Raw genomic sequence first — 19354 nt, 5'->3', positions numbered from 1 at the left:
GCGGTGATGTTGTCTGCGATGTTCGCCGGCACAAGGGCGGGGCGTGTGCCGGCTATGATGAGCATGAGGGCGGACCCTCGGAGCCGCGCCTCCTCGACATCCATCTCCTCATCTTGATCGACGAGGCACTTTGTCCTTCTTGCCCTGCATGCAGCTGCGGCCAGCAGTTTGCCAACGTCCATTGCTGGTGCCGCTCCGAAATCAGGTACTGACGCCACGGGGACAGTAACAGTGGGAACGTGGCAGGGCAGAGGGAAACAGAGGCGCGAGTGCACGAGGGGGCGAGTGGAAACTGGATGCTCCGGTGGGAAAATCAGCCGAGAAAGAACCGTAGGCTGGGCTCGGAGGCAAGGAGGAGGCGGTGAAGGATTGTCGAGCTCGGAGAGAGGCACACGAGGAAGGTGCTTGCGGTGGCAGAAGCGAGCCGTGTGTCGCTCTTGGAGGCAGTGGAGGCAGCGAGTTGGGTTGCGGCAAGCGGCCACCTTGTGGTTCTTGTCAAGACATCTGAAGCAACGGCCGAGGAGGCCGAGTTTATAGCCGCCAGCACCATTACTGTCGGCCATAGAGCAGTGTTGGTGCACCTTGAATGCGTCCTCTTGAGAGGGAAGTGCGCACCCATGCCGTCCAGACTTGCGACCGACCACTTGCCAACCCTCAGCACTAGCCGTGGCGTGGGGCGGCAAGGTGCGACCAGGCTCATGAATGCACGGCGCAGGTGCATGGCTGAACTGGGGTGCTGGTGGCGCCACAACCAAGGAGAGCAGTCGCGGCCTCGCCAGGGCAGGCAGGGCGTCCGCCGCAGCCGCAAAAGGAGGCAGCCTGACCACCTCAGCGAAGGATGCACGCGCAAGTATCTGAGGCAAGGATAGCGGAGTGCCATCAATGTCGGACGCCGGCTCAGACGGAGAGACGTGCTCCCCAGGTTACACCGATCCGGGGGAGTAACTCGGTCCAGCAACCTCGAAACTGGGTCGCGGTCATGGAGGAGTGGCTGCCATGCCCGGAGTGGACCAAGGCAAGGGGAGCCGGTGGGGACCTGCACCTGGGTGGCGCAAGCACAGCTACGCCACGGCCAAGGTGGACAGCAGGGCGAGAGCTAGGAGGGAGGTCCGACGTCAAACTTATCACTACGCAGTTCATCCGATCACCGCAGTGCAGGAATATGTATTTGACATGAAGAAAGCAGTAGCGATAAAATTGAACGATCATTATGCTAAGCTAATGGATGGGTCTTGTCCATCACATCATTCTCCTAATGATGTGATCTCATTCATCAAATGACAACACATTTCTATGGCTAGGAAACTTAACCATCTTTGATTAACGAGCTAGTCAAGTAGAGGCATACTAGGGACATGGTGTTTTGTCTATGTATCCACACATGTATCAAGTTTCCAGTTAATACAATTCTAGCATGAATAATAAACATTTATCATGAAATAAGGAAACATAAAATAACAACTTTATTATTGCCTCTAGGGCATATTTCCTTCAGTCTTCATCATCGTCAAGTCTACTCCATCGTCAAGCCCTCCTTGGCAAGATGGCATCAAAGAATAGGACATCCGTCATCGATCATAGTTAAGCAAGTAGTGAATAAAGGAAATATTATGTTGTCTCATAGTCAAAGTGAAGATTTTGTTTGTGATGCTTGTCAATGTGCCAAGAGTCATCAACTCCCTTATCCTAAGTCAACTAGTGTGTCTCATGCTCCTTTAGAGCTTATTTTCAGTGATGTATGGGGTCATGCAAGAGATTATTTTGGAAGAAAGAAATACTATATGTTAGTTTTATCGGAGACTAGTAAATTCATTTGGATATATTTGCTCAAGTTCAAATATGAAGTTTTCTCTATTTTCCAAGAATTCCAAAAACTTGTTGAGCGACAATTTGACAGAAAAATTCTTGCAGTCCAAAGTGACTGGGAAGGGGAGTATGAGAAACTCAACTCTTTCTTTCGAGATGTAGGCATAGAACATCATGTATCCTGCCCACATGCTCATCAATAAAATGACTCTGCCGAACATAAACATTGCCATATTGTTGAAGTTGGTCTTTCCCTTCTTGCTCATGCATCAATGCCTCTTAAATATCGGGATGAAGCTTTCATTGCGACCACCTATCTCATAAATCGTTTACCTAGTAAAGTGATTGGCAATTACACTCCTTTAGAACGATTGTTTCATCAAAAACCAGATTATAATTCTCTCAAAATATTTGGGTGTGCTTGTTACCCAAATTTACGTCCTTATAATTGCCACAAACTTGAACTTCGTTCCACTCAGTGTTCTTCATTGGTTATAGCAATCTTCACAAGGGATATAAATGTCTTGAAGTTGCAACCGGACGCATCTATATTTCTAGACATGTTGTTTTTGATGAAACCTTATTTCCCTTTGCAAAGCTTCACCCGGATGCAGGCGCTCTTCTTCCTGGACATATGCCTAATCCAGATCACGGGGGTGAATTAACTAAGGTTGATCATGTGATTCAGTCACAAAAAGAAACGGTAAAGGAGAATTTTAATTCAGTTGCTAAGTGTGCAGGTCATCATTTTATGTGTGAAGATACAAACAGAGGAGACAGCACAGGATCTAGAGCTGATGCGCCTGCGCCTGCCAACGAGTGATCTGAGGAGGATTCGCGTGCAGCGGCCCGCCCCATGATGTAGGAGGGTGCATAGAATGAGTGGAGCATACTAGGAATGTCGAATGCTCGCTGTGTGAGGGATCTCTGTTGGAGAAGAGTGGGACTAGAAAGAGGGAATACCCATGTTAGGCCATGTAAGGCCAATAGTTGAGGTACCTGCGGTGGCCGACGGCATGGGGCCCAGAGGCCCAACCAATGCGCAGCTGCGCGGCTCACCTCGTGCCACGCCCGTCGGGCTGGGCTGGCGGGGGACAGGGCGACCAAGGCGTGGCCCAGGCTCCACTCTCCAGACCGCATGCCCCCACGTGCCTCTCCTGCCAGCGCTGCTTGTCATGAGCCCATTGGCAAAAGGATCACCAGGCGGATCTCGCTCTCGGGTCAGGAGCCATCGGACCCTTCGGCTATAGATCATGTTACCCCCGGATTTTCTGTAGCAGAAACAACAGCTTCTCCATATGTGCCAGAAATTCCCAAATGGGTTACCGGGTCTAAGACGGGCGTTCTCCAACAAAAACAGTACACAAATGATACGATAATGTATGATAAGATTAAACGTGCTTTTCTTACTAGTACTGGTGAACCAACTCATTTGAATGATGCTCTTACTCATGAAGAATTGAACAAGGGGATAGTGAATATCATGCACTCGTGAAAAATAGAACTTGGCACCTAGTACCACCAGGGAGAAGTAAATGGGTTTACAAGATCAAAAGAAAATCTGATGGAAGTCTAGACAGGTACAAAACTAGGTTGGTTGCAAAAGGATTCAAACAACGGTTTGGGATTGATTATGAGGATACTTTTAGTCCTGTTGTAAAATCAGCTACCATTAGACTTGTACTTTCAATTGCTATTTCCAGAGGATGGAGTTTGCAACAGCTAGATGTTCAGAATGCATTTCTTCATGGTGTTCTGGAGGAAGAAGTATTCATGCGGCAGCCACCAGGTTATGAAAATAAAAGCACACCAGATTATGTCTGCAAGTTAGATAAAGCTATATATGGACTAAAGCAGGCAGCAAGCGCATGGTACTCAAAGTTGAGCACACAGTTATAACAACTTGGGTTTACTCCATCTAAGGCGGATATCTCACTATTTATTTACAATAAAGGCAGTGTCATCATATTTGTTCTTGTCTATGTAGATGATATTATTGTTGCCAGCTCTATTACAGACGCTACTACCTATTTGCTTAAAGATTTGAAGTTGGAATTTGCTCTAAAGGACTTGGGAGATCTGCACTACTTCCTTGGCATAGAGGTCAAATGTCAGGACCCCGATCCTAAGTCACATCGATCTAGCATGTAACACATCATATCACTTTGCGGCCTCACGCACAGTATTCCCACGGGTGCCACCTTACCTGGCCCGGGACCGTTTGCGCCTTTTGGCTCACATATATGATAGTGCCGCTAGCATCCATATGACAAAGAACCCAGGCTGACATGGCTAGTCGTCAACCCAAAGTGGCACTAACTTACAGGGACAGGCATACATGACCCAGCAACGAACGTGTCGGTGATCAGCGAGTGAATCCAGGCTGTAGCACTGGGCTAGCAGGACTCCGGTGAACCGGGCTGTAGCGGGCTAACAGGACTCTGGAATTCATCGCGTGACATTTCCCCGAGGGGACAGACACAGGAACGAAGAAGGACACATGTCGGCTAGCCTAAGTGTTCCGGAGCAGTAGCAAGCTACCATGGCTCAGTGGAAACACAAGGAGACATTTCCCGGTAAGAGAGGCTACTAAGGATAAACAACTAGATAGTCAGATCCCACACATACCAAGCATTTCAATAACATACACACAATATGCTCGATATGTGCAAATACAACATGGCATCACAACATGACTCTACAACTCAAGCATTTTATTCAATAGGCTCCGAGGAGCGAGATATTACAATCATGGGTCTCATGACCCAACATTCAGAGCAAACAAGTCAAACACAAGCGGAAGCTTAACATGTCTGAGTACAGACATCTATAAATGAAAAAGGCTGAAAAGCCTGACTATCTACCAGATCCTGCCGAGGGCACAAGATCGTAGCTGAGGTAACAAGCTAAACATCGAAGTCCACGCGGTACTACTAGCGAGACTGAAGTCTCTCTGCAAAAACATAAATTAAGCAACGTGAGTACAAATGTACCTAGCAAGACTTACATCAGAACTAACTACATATGCATCATTATCAACAAAGGGGATGGTGGGGTTTAACTGCAGCAAGCCAGCTTTGACTCGGTGGCTATCCTGAGCTACGACTGCAAGTAACTCTTTTGAGCTGGCGCACACGAGTCCACATATTCACCATATCAATACACCACTATGGATCCGCTCCCGTCTCCCTACGAGAACGCCATCCATAGCACTCACGCTTATCTTGCGTATTTTAGAGTATCCACTTCAAGTTATCTATGAACTGTACAGGCAACCCAGAAGTCCTTTACCGCGGACACGGCTATTTGAATAGATCATTTTAACCCTGTAGGGGTGTACTTCTTCACACACGCTCTCACCACTTACCGCCATTTACACGACATGTACTCGGCAACCTTCAAGCGGAAGCCCAGCGAGGGTGTCGGCCACGATTTGACTAACCACACAAGTCTCTCGTCCAGGTTTATCGCCTATTCGGGTTCCATCCACAAGGAGATCCGGCCGGGGTTCGCTCACGGCCCCAAACGATGTGTGCAGGGTTCCCAAGCCCACCTCGACGGGTGGATCTACGCTTGGTACACCGTGCCACTATGCCTAGTCTGTCCCAAGCCCACCTGTACCGGGTGCCACTTGGTAGACTACTAACACTACCTACAAACACCAGAAACTAGTTGCAACTCCTGGACAGAGATCAAGTTGATTAATAAGTCAAGAGAGCTTGGAGCGCCCGGAGCCCAATGTGTGGTAGTAATTATTTTCATGGATCACAAACACAGAACTCAGTTCCTGAGGACGGCTGCAATGAGACAACCCACCATGTACTCGTACATGGCCTCTCACCGCTACCTTTACCAAATCGTGTTCACACACTTAGCTCTCAACAGTAGGACATGTTCACCACATTCCAATTCATCCCCGATGAATCAGACCTGACACAACTCTAAGCAATAGCAGGCATGACAAACAAGCATGAATGAGTAGGCACATCAGGGCTCAAACAACTCCTACTCATGCTAGTGCATTTCATCTATTTACTGTGGCAATGACAGGTCATGCAGAGGATAAAGGGGTTCAGCTACCGCAACAAGTAATAGATGAATCATTGTTGTCCTAATGCAGTAAAACAAAGCAGGAGCGAGAGAGTGGGATTGTATCGGAATGAACAAGGGGGTTTTGCTTGCCTGGCACTTCTGAAGATAGCATTGAGTCTTCATCAGTGTCAATGATCTCATCGTCGGAACCACGTCTATCGAGAGGGGACAAACACCGGCAACAGAGAAAGAACACAATCAATGCAATGCAACAATATGATGCATGAGTGTGACATGGCAATATGCTGGTGTTTTGAGCTAATGCAGCTAGCAACAAAGTTAAATGAAGTTGGTTTGAACCCTAAGTTCAAATCCAAACTCCAGATGTGAAATTCAAATGCCATTTATATGATTTGTCCTAAACAGTAGTCATAAGTTGTTCTAACATGCATGAAAATGGTACAGATGGATAGATTGGATTTTTCTGATAATTTTTCATATATAACTTGTTTGATTTGGAGCTACGGTTGATTTTCTATGAATTTTTGAAGTTTAGGCAATTTTCTGGATTTTCCTGAATAAACTTAAATCCAGAAAATGCTTTACTGCGTCAGCATGACGTCACTGTGATGTCAGCGGTCAACTGGGTCGGCCAGGTCAAACCTGACATGTGGGACCCACGTGTCAGTGGTTAGTTAACTAACTAAACAGAGTTAGTTAGTGTTAGGTTAAGCACTAATCTAGGTTAATTAGCGCTAAACTAACCTAAGTAATAACTAACAAGGGTGGCCCACACGTCAGTGACCCAGGGTCAAACTGGGCCCACCCAGTCAACAGTCAGCAGGTCAAACCTGCCGGCGGTTAGCCGCCGGCGAGGCCAGACGCGGCGGCGTGCTGCGGGATTTGCCAACAGGGCGCCGTTTGGCGCACGAAGCACAGCTACGGGATGCGGACGCTCGTCCGCATCCAACTGTGGTGGTGGCGTGGCCGGGGAGTGGCCGGAGTGGTGCCGGCGACGAGCTCGGTGGCGGCCGAAGCTCGGGTGCAAGTGGGGATGGGGCTGCGGTGCGCAAACAAGCGTGGCGAGGTGCCACGGAGGCTCTACGCGATGCGGGGAGCGCGTTGGGCGCATGCCCGGGACCAAATGGTCACCGGAGCATCACCGGCGATGAGTGGGGGCGGCGGCGCATCCGGGTGAGAGGGGTGTGGCGGCTACGGCGTGCCAGAGAGAGAACGGAGAGGGGGAGGATGATCAGAAGCTCACGTAGATCACGACGGGCGAGTCGGTGAGCTCGGGGAGGGGTCGGAGCAAGCGGGGCGGCGAGGGGGATCTCCGGCGGCTGATGGTATGGATGAGGATGATGGCGTTTCTTCGGGCATCCCGCGAGCACGTGCTTCGTCTTGGGGCTCCGTGGCGTCGAGGCGGAGCCTCGGGACAGCACAGAGAGTCGAGGGAGAGGCGATGGCCGTGGTGGTGTTCGTCGGCGGCAGCGACAGCGCTCGGTGGTTGCGTGCGAGAGAGCCAGAGGAGGAGAGGAGCTCGGGGAGAGAGTGAGAGGGCCTGGGGGGGTTGCGTGGCCGTCTCCGTGGCGTCGGAAGGGCCTCGAGGCACCTCGGTGAGGCAGGCAAGCAGGAAGGTGGCGTGGCGCTCACGCGCGCGCCGGCGCACTCCTCTCTGCCTGCCTGGTGAGAGGAAGCAGGTGGCTGGCATGGGCCAGCATAGTGTTGGGCCGGCCAGTGGGCTGCCAGGTGGGCTGGCTGGGCTGCCAGGTGAGCTGCACAGGAACCTCTCTCTCTCCTTTTATTTCCATTTTCTATTTCCTGTAATTGTGTTTGGCTTTAATAAAAATGCCAGGGCATTTCAAAAATCATGAAACTGCTCAATGTCACTGTTAGGAATATTTCCAACAGCAAACATTTCAGTTTGTGATTATTTGAGCATTTAAAATATTATTAGCAATTAAATGCCCAAATGCAAATATCATATGATTTATTTCAAAAATCCATAATGGCCTAGAAAAATGTGCACCATTTTTGGGAGAGGATCTAGACCAATTCAAAAATGATGAACTTTTGTGAAGGGCATTTTGGGTTTATTGAGAATATTTTTATTTGAACCTAGTTGATTTGATCTGGTGCTAGGGTTTGAGCAATCCCCATTTCAACTTTAATTGAAACTTAAACATGATGCACACATGAAGGGCTAGCCTACTACAGACCATAACTAGGGATGTGACAGCTCACCCCTACTAAACAAGAATCTCGTCCCGAGATTCAAGCGTAGGGTAAGATGACGAGGGAACGCAAACTAACACAATCTTCACGATCCAATTGCTCTTCATGAGAACGTTGATTCGATCACCATCTTTGTCCCGTCGTCTTGCTCTGAGAACTCCAACTAGCATGACAGCAAGAGGAAAGTGAAGACCCTAGAAGGATAGATCTCCTCGAGGAACGAACAACTCAGGATCAACTCACGGGATGAGACATTGACACATCTCTCGAGCTGAGACACGAAGCATAGATCCGAAGAAATGGAGTGAGACAGATGACGAGGGCTCGCTAGGTAGACAACAATTCCAGACTTAAGGATGTGGTGATCGGTTGTCAACGTAGCGAGGAGTTGAATTGCCAGGATACCATAACGGGGCACCTTAGGGAAGGTGACTCGTAGGAATATCCCTTAAGTGGCAAAAAGAATTACCTTTGATTCAGAGATCATCGAAACTCTTTATACCAGCCTAAGGCAATTCTCGAGCGATCGTTTGGAGGGGTTTGGTAGAATGGCATACCCGGATTAGAATGGATGATGTGGATTACCTTGTTGAAAACAACACAAGGGATGATTTTGCTTGCGCGTGCTCTCAAGAACTTGAGCATTTCCATATTCATCAAGGTTTTACCAACATCCGTGTCAAGGATCCTGGCAACACAACATACTACCATGATGGATAGTGATGGACGATGCAAATGCATAGGAAGATAACAGCTTCTCAAAGTTCACCTAGCGGGCCAAGGGAATAAAATCTGGATGATCGACCGAGAGACATTTAGCACTCCGCTTCTAATGTTCTCCTTGATGTGCTAGTGTATCCCATTCATATGGTTTGATATCTAGAACATCAAGTAAAAGGTCAGACTTTGGGAACACAAAAATCCATAAGGAACAACTAGGGAGTAGATCCTACGAAATCCTTATGGGGAGGTGGCCAACTTCCTCAAACAAGATACTACAATAATAGGTCTTCCGGTTGGGTGTGTTGGCCACGACATCCACTTTACCGGTTATCGAGGGACCAATATTATAGTTCTTGGGAAAATGTTCCAACCATCATATCTGCCTGAGATTCAGATCTGGTTGGTGTCAGGATATTCCAGACTCATCGAGTCTAGAAAGAAAAATGAAAGTTTGCAACACAATTCGACGAGATGATGTTGCGAGATTCTCGGGGAATGAACCACAATAGCAAGCTCCAAGACATGAGCTGGTTCTGCTACACACGTGTGAACACGCTGTCCCAGACAAACATGATCACATGGTAGTCTTACAATAGAACACTACCGAGTTCTGGTAGGGAACCATCATCGGGGATATCGAAGTCTTGTGCATTACCATGGATTAGCACTTAACTCCTTTTCCTTGAACAAGTCAATCAGTGGCTTAGTGTGCTACGGAGTTCATATGGAATGAAGATGATCAGTCTAACAGACCACATAATACTTTGCATGTGCATGACTGACTTGGGATGATTCCAAAGGAGGTAAAACAAGCCTTCTCAAATTCATGGCGGCAACTGGCATCAAGTGCACATGAATTAGAGGGACTCACTTCTTTCGTCCAAACATATGCTTCATGGACGAGTCATGAAGATAATGATTATAAAAGTTTCCAATACTAGCTGGATGTTTAACACGAATCATGGGGAAGGTAAAAATGTTGTCGATGGGCTCAACAACATGTCATCCAGATTTCCATGAAGATGGAATTCCATAATTATGTGAACACGGTGATAGCATTGGTCAGACCCGAAAAATATAATGGTGTATGCTCGAGGAAACAACCACGAGTAAGACAACATTACGAATATCATTGGTTCTGATTTGATTTGACAATAGCCCATACTCAATCAAAGTTTGGACAAGACAATACACCCAACAACTGATCATGGGGATCAGTCGATGAAGATATCATCTCTCTTCAACAAACACACACAAGGATATCCCTTTGGAATGAACTGAGTCGGACAAGCTCTTATCTTCCAACTCTCCAAGTTATTGTTTAGCTTAACCAACTAGCTCAGGGGTGTCCAACACAGACTCTTGGAGAAGGGGTGGTTTACACGAAACCAACTTGATCACGAGCTCAACATAACAGTCAGTTGACAACCTGGTGATACTTCCGAGAAGATATTCAGAAAATCATGAACCACCGATATGTCACTAGGCTCGAGAACAATCTTGCTTTTCAGGGCAAGATGATATGATCAAATGAGCGAGGATTTGACAAAATCCTAACTCATCAATCGAGGAGTGCACCAGGAATATGGACTAGATAGCACGATCAACCTTAGGATGGTGATTCAATAACCAACATGATAAGGATGTAATTATTGCCCTTTAACTACCAAGCAACAGAGTTGCTAGGAGTATAGATTTCACACATCATGATTCACTTGTCGACATTCCGGTTGCAACAACACGGGAACCGAGAAATGAGTAATGATGGAGAGAGTATCATTGTATCAAGAGTTCATAGGATAGTGTGCAATTCCTATGTCTTTCTTGACATAAAGAGGGTAATACTCCAGGGTAGAACAGAACAAAAGGTGGATTTGCATTTTGATCTGCGGAACACAACTACTTTGACCCAATCCTAGATATGGATGAGGTTCTGGAGTTTGTTTCTCCTAGTCATTCTAGAATAGAATGGCTTGACAGACCACAAGAATAATAGGCATCGATAACACGAATGCATAACTAGTCCTGACTATCAATTGATAGACAGGGGTCAGAATACAACTACAGAGGGACAACTCAAAGGAACATATCACTTTCTGAGTTGTGGATGCATGGATTAGCATGTCGAACGAGTTCAACATATTTCTTCCGGATAACCCATGCGGAGAAGGTAGAACTGGCAGAATCACAATGTAGGATGGAGAACCCATTAAGAGCACTCTGGTTGTGATCTTTTGGTTCAGAAGAACTTCTGCCAAGCAGTTCATGGTATTTGGAAGAAAGAAATACCACGGACCTCGAGGACTATCGCAAAGGTTACTAATAACCTAAAGGAACGAGCAAACACTATCAACATGAGGTAAGTAGGGTGAATCTTGAGTTCAAAACCCTAGGAATAGAATACCTACTACTAAGTGGCATCACGGGATGCTTTCGAGAATGATGGCCAGAATCATCACACTGGGAACACAAAGCATGGCTAGATTACTAGATGATCCCCTAAGACATCTAGGGTCATAATAATAGCTTCAACATATATGTCGAGGCAATCGAGTACCTCAACAGACCGCAATTAGTGTGATTAACCTAGCCTAAAAAGACATTGAAACCAGAGGGAAAGGATTTTGCAAATGCATCAGACTCTTTGGAAACCTGGGATGACTCGGACAGCATAACGGCTGTAAATGCTCAAAATGATTTGAGACATCCTACAAAATGGTGGCATAACCACTCAGAAGCACAATATCAAGGTTTGGAGATCAACAATTAACATACGGAAGTAGTAGGAACTGAACTGAGACTTAAATCCAACAATCTTATAAGTCTACGGATTAGTAACACGTGATCCTAATAGAGAGAAGAGAAAGCCTAGTTCCTTAACCCCGTAGGAAAAAATAAGATGACTCAGATCAGAAGGGCATAAGGTAAAGGAGTAAAAAGAGCCTTACGTTCCATCCCACAATCAATTCCCCTACATATAACTAAAGAAATTTTAGACTCAACTTCGACCAGTTTGGCTTGGTAATCCTACAGGCAGTCAAGCTCTGATACCAAAGCTGTCAGGACCCCGATCCTAAGTCACACCGATCTAGCATGTAACACATCATATCACTTTGCGGCCTCACGCACGGTATTCCCACGGGTGCCACCTTACCTGGCCCGGGACCGTTTGCGCCTTTTGGCTCACATATATGATAGTTCCGCTAGCATCCATATGACAAAGAACCCGGGCTGACATGGCTAGTCGTCAACCCAAAGTGGCACTAACTTACAGGGACAGGCATACATGATCCAGCAACGAACATGTCGGTCATCAGCGAGTGAATCCAGGCTGTAGCACTGGGCTAGCAGGACTCCGGTGAACCGGGCTGTAGCGGGCTAACAGGACTCCGGAATTCATCACGTGACATTTCCTCGAGGGGACAGACACAGGAACGAAGAAGGACACATGCCGGCCAGCCTAAGTGTTTCGGAGCAGTAGCAAGCTACCATGGCTCAGTGGAAACACAAGGAGACATTTCCCGGTAAGAGAGGCTACTAAGGATAAACAACTAGATAGTCATATCCCACACATACCAAGCATTTCAATAACATACACACAATATGCTCGATATGTGCAAATACAACATGATATCACAACATGACTCTACAACTCAAGCATTTTATTCAATAGGCTCCGAGGAGCGAGATATTATAATCATGGGTCTCATGACCCAACATTCAGAGCAAACAAGTCAAACACAAGCGGAAGCTTAACATGTCTGAGTACAGACATCTATAAATGAAAAAGGCTGAAAAGCCTGACTATCTACCAGATCCTGCCGAGGGCACAAGATCGTAGCTGAGGTAACAAGCTAAACATCGAAGTCCATGCGGTACTACTAGCGAGACTGAAGTCTCTCTGCAAAAACATAAATTAAGCAACGTGAGTACAAATGTACCCAGCAAGACTTACATCAGAACTAACTACATATGCATCATTATCAACAAAGGGGATGGTGGGGTTTAACTGCAGCAAGCCAGCTTTGACTCGGTGGCTATCCTGAGCTACGACTGCAAGTAACTCTTTTGAGGTGACGCACACGAGTCCACATATTCACCATATCAATACACCACTATGGATCCGCTCCCGTCTCCCTACGAGAACGCCATCCATAGCACTCACGCTTATCTTGCGTATTTTAGAGTATCCACTTCAAGTTATCTATGAACTGTACAGGCAACCCAGAAGTCCTTTACCGCGGACATGGCTATTTGAATAGATCATTTTAACCCTGTAGGGGTGTACTTCTTCACACACGCTCTCACCACTTACCGCCATTTACACGACATGTACTCGGCAACCTTCAAGCGGAAGCCCAGCGAGGGTGTCGGCCACGACCTGACTAACCACACAAGTCTCTCGTCCAGGTTTATCACCTATTCGGGTTCCATCCGCAAGGAGATCCGGCCGGGGTTCGCTCACGGCCCCAAACGATGTGTGCAGGGTTCCCAAGCCCACCTCGACGGGTGGATCTACGCTTGGTACACCGTGCCACTATGCCTAGTCTGTCCCAAGCCCACCTGTACCGGGTGCCACTTGGTAGACTACTAACACTACCTACAAACACCAGAAACTAGTTGCAACTCCTGGACAGAGATCAATTTGATTAATAAGTCAAGAGAGCTTGGAGCGCCCGGAGCCCAATGTGTGGTAGTAACTATTTTCATGGATTACAAACACAGAACTCAGTTCCTGAGGACGGCTGCAATGAGACAACCCACCATGTACTCCTACATGGCCTCTCACCGCTACCTTTACCAAATCGTGTTCACACACTTAGCTCTCAACAGTAGGACATGTTCACCACATTCCAATTCATCCCCGATGAATCAGACCTGACACAACTCTAAGCAATAGCAGGCATGACAAACAAGCATGAATGAGTAGGCACATCAGGGCTCAAACAACTCCTACTCATGCTAGTGCATTTCATCTATTTACTGTGGCAATGACAGGTCATGCAGAGGATAAAGGGGTTCAGCTACCGCAGCAAGTAACAAATGAATCATTGTTGTCCTAATGCAGTAAAAGAGAGCAGGAGCGAGAGAGTGGGATTGTATCGGAATGAACAAGGGGGTTTTGCTTGCCTGGCACTTCTGAAGATAGCATTGAGTCTTCATCAGTGTCAATGATCTCATCGTCGGAACCACGTCTATCGAGAGGGGACAAACACCGGCAACAGAGAAAGAACACAATCAATGCAATGCAACAATATGATGCATGAGTGTGACATGGCAATATGCTGGTGTTTTGAGCTAATGCAGCTAGCAACAAAGTTAAATGAAGTTGGTTTGAACCCTAAGTTCAAATCCAAACTCCAGATGTGAAATTCAAATGCCATTTATATGATTTGACCTAAACAGTAGTCATAAGTTGTTCTAACATGCATGAAAATGGTACAGATGGATAGATTGGTTTTTTCTGATAATTTTTCATATATAACTTGTTTGATTTGGAGCTACGGTTGATTTTCTATGAATTTTTGAAGTTTAGGCAATTTTCTGGATTTTCCTGAATAAACTTAAATCCAGAAAATGCTTTACTGCGTCAGCATGACGTCACTGTGATGTCAGCGGTCAACTGGGTCGGCCAGGTCAAACTTGACATGTGGGACCCACGTGTCAGTGGTTAGTTAACTAACTAAACAGAGTTAGTTAGTGTTAGGTTAAGCACTAATCTAGGTTAATTAGCGCTAAACTAACCTAAGTAATAACTAACAAGGGTGGCCCACACGTCAGTGACCCAGGGTCAAACTGGGCCCACCCAGTCAACAGTCAGCAGGTCAAACCTGCCGGCGGTTAGCCGCCGGCGAGGCCAGACGCGGCGGCGTGCTGCGGGATTTGCCAACAGGGCGCCGTTTGGCGCACGAAGCACAGCTACGGGATGCGGACGCTCGTCCGCATCCAACTGTGGTGGTGGCGTGGCCGGGGAGTGGCCGGAGTGGTGCCGGCGACGAGCTCGGTGGCGGCCGAAGCTCGGGTGCAAGTGGGGATGGGGCTGCGGTGCGCAAACAAGCGTGGCGAGGTGCCACGGAGGCTCTACGCGATGCGGGGAGCGCGTTGGGCGCATGCCCGGGACCAAATGGTCACCGGAGCATCACCGGCGACGAGTGGGGGCGGCGGCGCATCCGGGTGAGAGGGGTGTGGCGGCTACGGCGTGCCAGAGAGAGAACGGAGAGGGGGAGGATGATCAGAAGCTCACGTAGATCACGACGGGCGAGTCGGTGAGCTCGGGGAGGGGTCGGAGCAAGCGGGGCGGCCGACGGCATGGATGAGCATGATGGCGTTGCTTCGAGCGTCCCGCGAGCGCGTGCTTCGTCTTGGGGCTCCGTGGCGTCGAGGCGGAGCCTCGGGACAGCACAGAGAGTCGGGGGAGAGGCGATGGCCGCGGTGGTGTTCGTCGGCGGCAGCGACAGCGCTCGGTGGTTGCGTGCGAGAGAGCCAGAGGAGGAGAGGAGCTCGGGGAGAGAGTGAGAGGGCCTGGGGGGGTTGCGTGGCCGTCTTCGTGGCGTCGGAAGGGCCTCGAGGCGCCTTGGTGAGGCAGGCAAGCAGGGAGGTGGCGTGGCGCCCGCGCGCGCGCCGGCGCGCTCCTCTCTGCCTGCCTGGCGAGAGGAAGCAGGTGGCTGGCACGGGCCAGCACAATGCTGGGCCGGCCAGTGGGCTGCCAGGTGGGCTGGCTGGGCTGCCAGGTGAGCTGCACAGGAACCTCTCTCTCTCCTTTTATTTCCATTTTCTATTTCCTGTAATTGTGTTTGGCTTTAATAAAAATGCCAGGGCATTTCAAAAATCATGAAACTGCTTAATGTCACTGTTAGGAATATTTCCAACAGCAAATATTTCAGTTTGTGATTATTTGAGCATTTAAAATATTATTAGCAATTAAATGCCCAAATACAAATATCATATGATTTATTTCAAAAATCCATAATGGCCTAGAAAAATGTGCACCATTTTTGGGAGAGGATCTAGACCAATTCAAAAATGATGAACTTTTGTGAAGGGCATTTTGGGTTTATTGAGAATATTTTTATTTGAACCTAGTTGATTTGATCTGGTGCTAGGGTTTGAGCAATCCCCATTTCAACTTTAATTGAAACTTAAACATGATGCACACATGAAGGGCTAGCATACTGCAGACCATAACTAGGGATGTGACATCAAACAGGTAAAAGATGGTATACTGCTTATACAGGAAAAATATACAGCTGACATACTCCGGAGAGTAGGATTGGAAGATTGCAAACCAGTAAGTACACCAATCTCAACTTCAGAAAAACTCACAATTGAGAGTGGTGAAAATTTGGGACCAGAGAATGCAACAAACTATAGAAGTGTTGTAGGGGCATTGCAATATCTTACTCTTACTCGTCTTGATATTTCATATTACAAAACAGTATACCGCAGCTAGCTACGGCTCACCACAGCGATTTCATCTTGTTAGCCGTCGGATCGTGCTATTTAACGCTCCAGATCCTACAGGTCCCACGACTTGAGCGTCTGCGTCCCTTCCCGCATCAAGGGGCCGCTACTCTGAGGGCCGACCTAGGCAACCTCTCCTTAATCGGGCCGACTGACTGTTTAACTAATAGATAGGCCCAAAAGGTTGGTAAACAAGGCCCGTACCGTGCAATCCATCTCTCTCTCGATTACCCTAAAAAAAACAATCCTTCTCTAGCGATCTATTTGTCCCGACGCTGTGCATCCCCGCGGCAGAGGAATAATGGCGAGGTAGCTCGGCCGTCTCCTTTCGTTTCTGTTGCTGGGAGTGAAGGTGCGTTACTCATTGTTTGCCTTTGCTCCCCCCTATATATGGATTAGAGTTCCACACTATTTTCATTCCCCTTGCTTTTCGCAACCATTCTTGCTAGCTCTTTCTTGCAAATTTCCTGATTTTGTTTCGTTGTTTCCTTGGTGTGGATAGAAGCCTATCCCTATTTTGACTGTAATCCGGCTACTTGTGCAGATACTGTTTGTAAATTAACGGACGAGAAGCTGCTTGGATGGGCTCGGGTGGCGATGGTAGCGTTGTCTTCTTTGTCGCATCTGTCCGCCTCTCTTCTTCCAGGTGACTGTTCTTTCTTTTTCTGCATGTTCTTTGATAAACTTTTTGTTTCGTTTTTATATTGCTAAAACAGTGAGTTAGGTTTTAAATCACGTGAGAGAATATCCTTGTGATGAGGAAGGCCAAGAATCGGTACTGAAATTATAAATTATACATGGCTATCATGTTGGGTTGTGAACTTGCGATTTTGTTCCGTTATCCCCTATTAGCATGAAAATTGTCCATGTGAGTGTGATTTATGCCTGAGTCACACCATCCTGGCGTGAGTTTTGCATTGATCAAATGCTGATGATGCGGTGATCTATCGAATTGAGGATTTCATTTTTTTCATGACCACACTTATGGTAGATTTGTTCCTCCGATTAGGACCAACATCTTTTATGCTTGATTGACTCTGGAAAAGTTCACTCGCAGGGTGCAATATGTTTACACTTCTAATTAAAACAATAGCTGTTCACTTCCCTATTTTTCTTGCATATTATACTATTGAAATGTTTGATATGCACAATTTATTCCAAGAAGTATTTTTTCTTTCTCAATAGTTTATATGCACAATCAATACCCAAAAGTGTATGTCAGTGAAGTTCAGCCCAATGTTACTGCAATGTATCTATACTGCTTGATCTATTTTATTCTCAGCTTTAGGGACCTGAATCTTGTTTCTTACAGGTATTGCAGGCAACCAGTAATGTCATAAAAGTGCTCCAAGTAGTCTTTTATAGTTCCAAAATTACAGTGATAATTTGCTTCAGATTTCCTGTACCAATGTTGCGATAGCAGCAACTTTTCTTAATCTTTGAGTGCTACTGCTACAACATAGCAGATATTGAGGCTGGCACTGGATTGAAAAAGAGGGGGAAAATGGTAGCCATGAAACTTCTTGCTGGCAACGACCATTATTAGCATGGCGTGCTTGGCTTTGTTGTTGATATACTCCACTTTGGTCTGCATAGTTATTTGATGATATGCTAGATGAGTATGTGTGATTTTATGAGAGGTCATAGTGTCTAGCTGCAAGTCTGAGCCTAATCTTACTTCTGCTTCCCCAAATGACATGAAATTGGTAAATTATCTATTCCCAGAGGGATTCCTTTTTGGCTAGAAGGATTTAACCAGGCTCATGCTGACGATCTACGGCATCATTGGCTGTGAGGCAAGAGCCCACCGGTTACAACATCCTCTCACTGCCCAAAATTACTGTCATCTCGGCAGCATAAATCGATAGCATGGCTTTTGGATCTGACTTTTCCTGTGTGCCTGATGCACCATGAGGATTAAAGCTGCACTAATTCGGACATGAATCAACTAATTGTTTTGTTTAGGTCACTCTATTTTGTTTACTAGCCGGGGGAGTCAGTTGTCAGTTCCAAAGTTATATGTTATATAATTTGGCATAATCGTCCATCTGTGTCGAGGTTGAGTTTGTGATTTGTGTTGGCGCACCACTATGATGCACCGATAGAAACCACTACGTGTGATTGTTTTGTCGTTTATTTCTAAAAGCTTTAATCTACTACTATCTCGGAAAATATGTCTCGCTTATATTTGAATTCATGTAAACTGTTCAAATATTCTTGGGATTGAAAAACTCACTGGTGTTAAATATGGTCGGGCGCGGCAAAGCGCGTCTTCATGTTCTAGTTCTGTCAATAAAGTATGTCAGTGTCTACATGCTCCTAGTTCAGCTTATTGGACTGCAGTTAAAAGGATTTTGAGGTATCTAAAGTTTACAGAAGGACTTGGACTTTAGATTGTCAAATCACCAACTATGCTTGTTAGTGCCTATTCTGATGCAGACTGGGCAGGGTGTGTTGACGATAGGAGATCTACAGGTAGCTTTCCTGTGTTCCTGGGAACAAATCTTGTATCATGGAGTGCAAGCAAACAAACTACTGACTCAAGGTCAAGTACTGGGGCTGAATATAAAGTTTTGGCAAATGCTACAACTGAAATAATGTGGATACAGACTCTACTCTATGAGCTAGGAATTAAAGCTCCACAAGCTGCAAGACTATAGTGTGATAATTGTTGGGGAACGCAGTAATAATTCAAAATTTTCCTATGTGTCACCAAGATCAATCTAGGAGATACTAGCAACGAGAGAGAGAGGGAGTGCATCTTCATACCCTTGAAGATCACTAAGCGGAAGCGTTACAAGAACGTGGTTGATGGTGTCGTACTCGTGGCGATTCAAATCGTGGAAGATCCGATTTAGCACCGAACGGACGGCGCCTCCGCGTTCAACACACGTATAGCCCAGGGACGTCTCCTCCTTCTTGATCCAGCAAGGGGAGAGGAGAAGTTGAGGGAGAACTCCGACAGCACGACGGCATGGTGTTAGTGGAGTTCGTGGTTCTCCAGCAGGGCTTCGCCAAGCACTACGAAGGAGGAGGAGATGTATGAAGAGGGAGGGGCTGCGCTAGGGGAAGGGTCACGGCTGCCCTCCCACCTCCT

The 19354-nt window shown here is 46.8% G+C and overlaps 1 protein-coding gene across 1 annotated transcript; it reads left to right on the top strand.

Annotated features, from left to right (window-relative positions):
• Window positions 1-996: 996 nt before the first annotated feature.
• LOC123039380 (uncharacterized) lies at window positions 997-17751 on the top strand. Its single transcript, XM_044462575.1, has 4 exons — window positions 997-1107; window positions 16432-16609; window positions 16802-16903; window positions 17570-17751. The coding sequence occupies exons 1-4, from the start codon at window positions 997-999 to the stop codon at window positions 17587-17589; spliced, it is 411 nt and encodes a 136-aa protein (XP_044318510.1). The 3' UTR covers window positions 17590-17751.
• Window positions 17752-19354: the final 1603 nt, after the last annotated feature.

This window comes from Triticum aestivum, chromosome 2B, assembly GCF_018294505.1.
Source record: "Triticum aestivum cultivar Chinese Spring chromosome 2B, IWGSC CS RefSeq v2.1, whole genome shotgun sequence".
Classification (NCBI taxonomy): Eukaryota; Viridiplantae; Streptophyta; class Magnoliopsida; order Poales; family Poaceae; genus Triticum; species Triticum aestivum.
This window is presented reverse-complemented; position numbering and strand designations above follow the sequence as displayed.

Bases quoted from the DNA above. Each gene is read 5' to 3' on its own strand.
- LOC123039380 (XM_044462575.1), top strand. From the start codon at position 997: ATGCCCGGAGTGGACCAAGGCAAGGGGAGCCGGTGGGGACCTGCACCT. The intron at 16,610-16,801 runs GTGCGTTACTCA...CTACTTGTGCAG, and splicing joins TTCTGTTGCTGGGAGTGAAG to ATACTGTTTGTAAATTAACG. The intron at 16,904-17,569 runs GTGACTGTTCTT...TGTTTCTTACAG, and splicing joins GTCCGCCTCTCTTCTTCCAG to GTATTGCAGGCAACCAGTAA.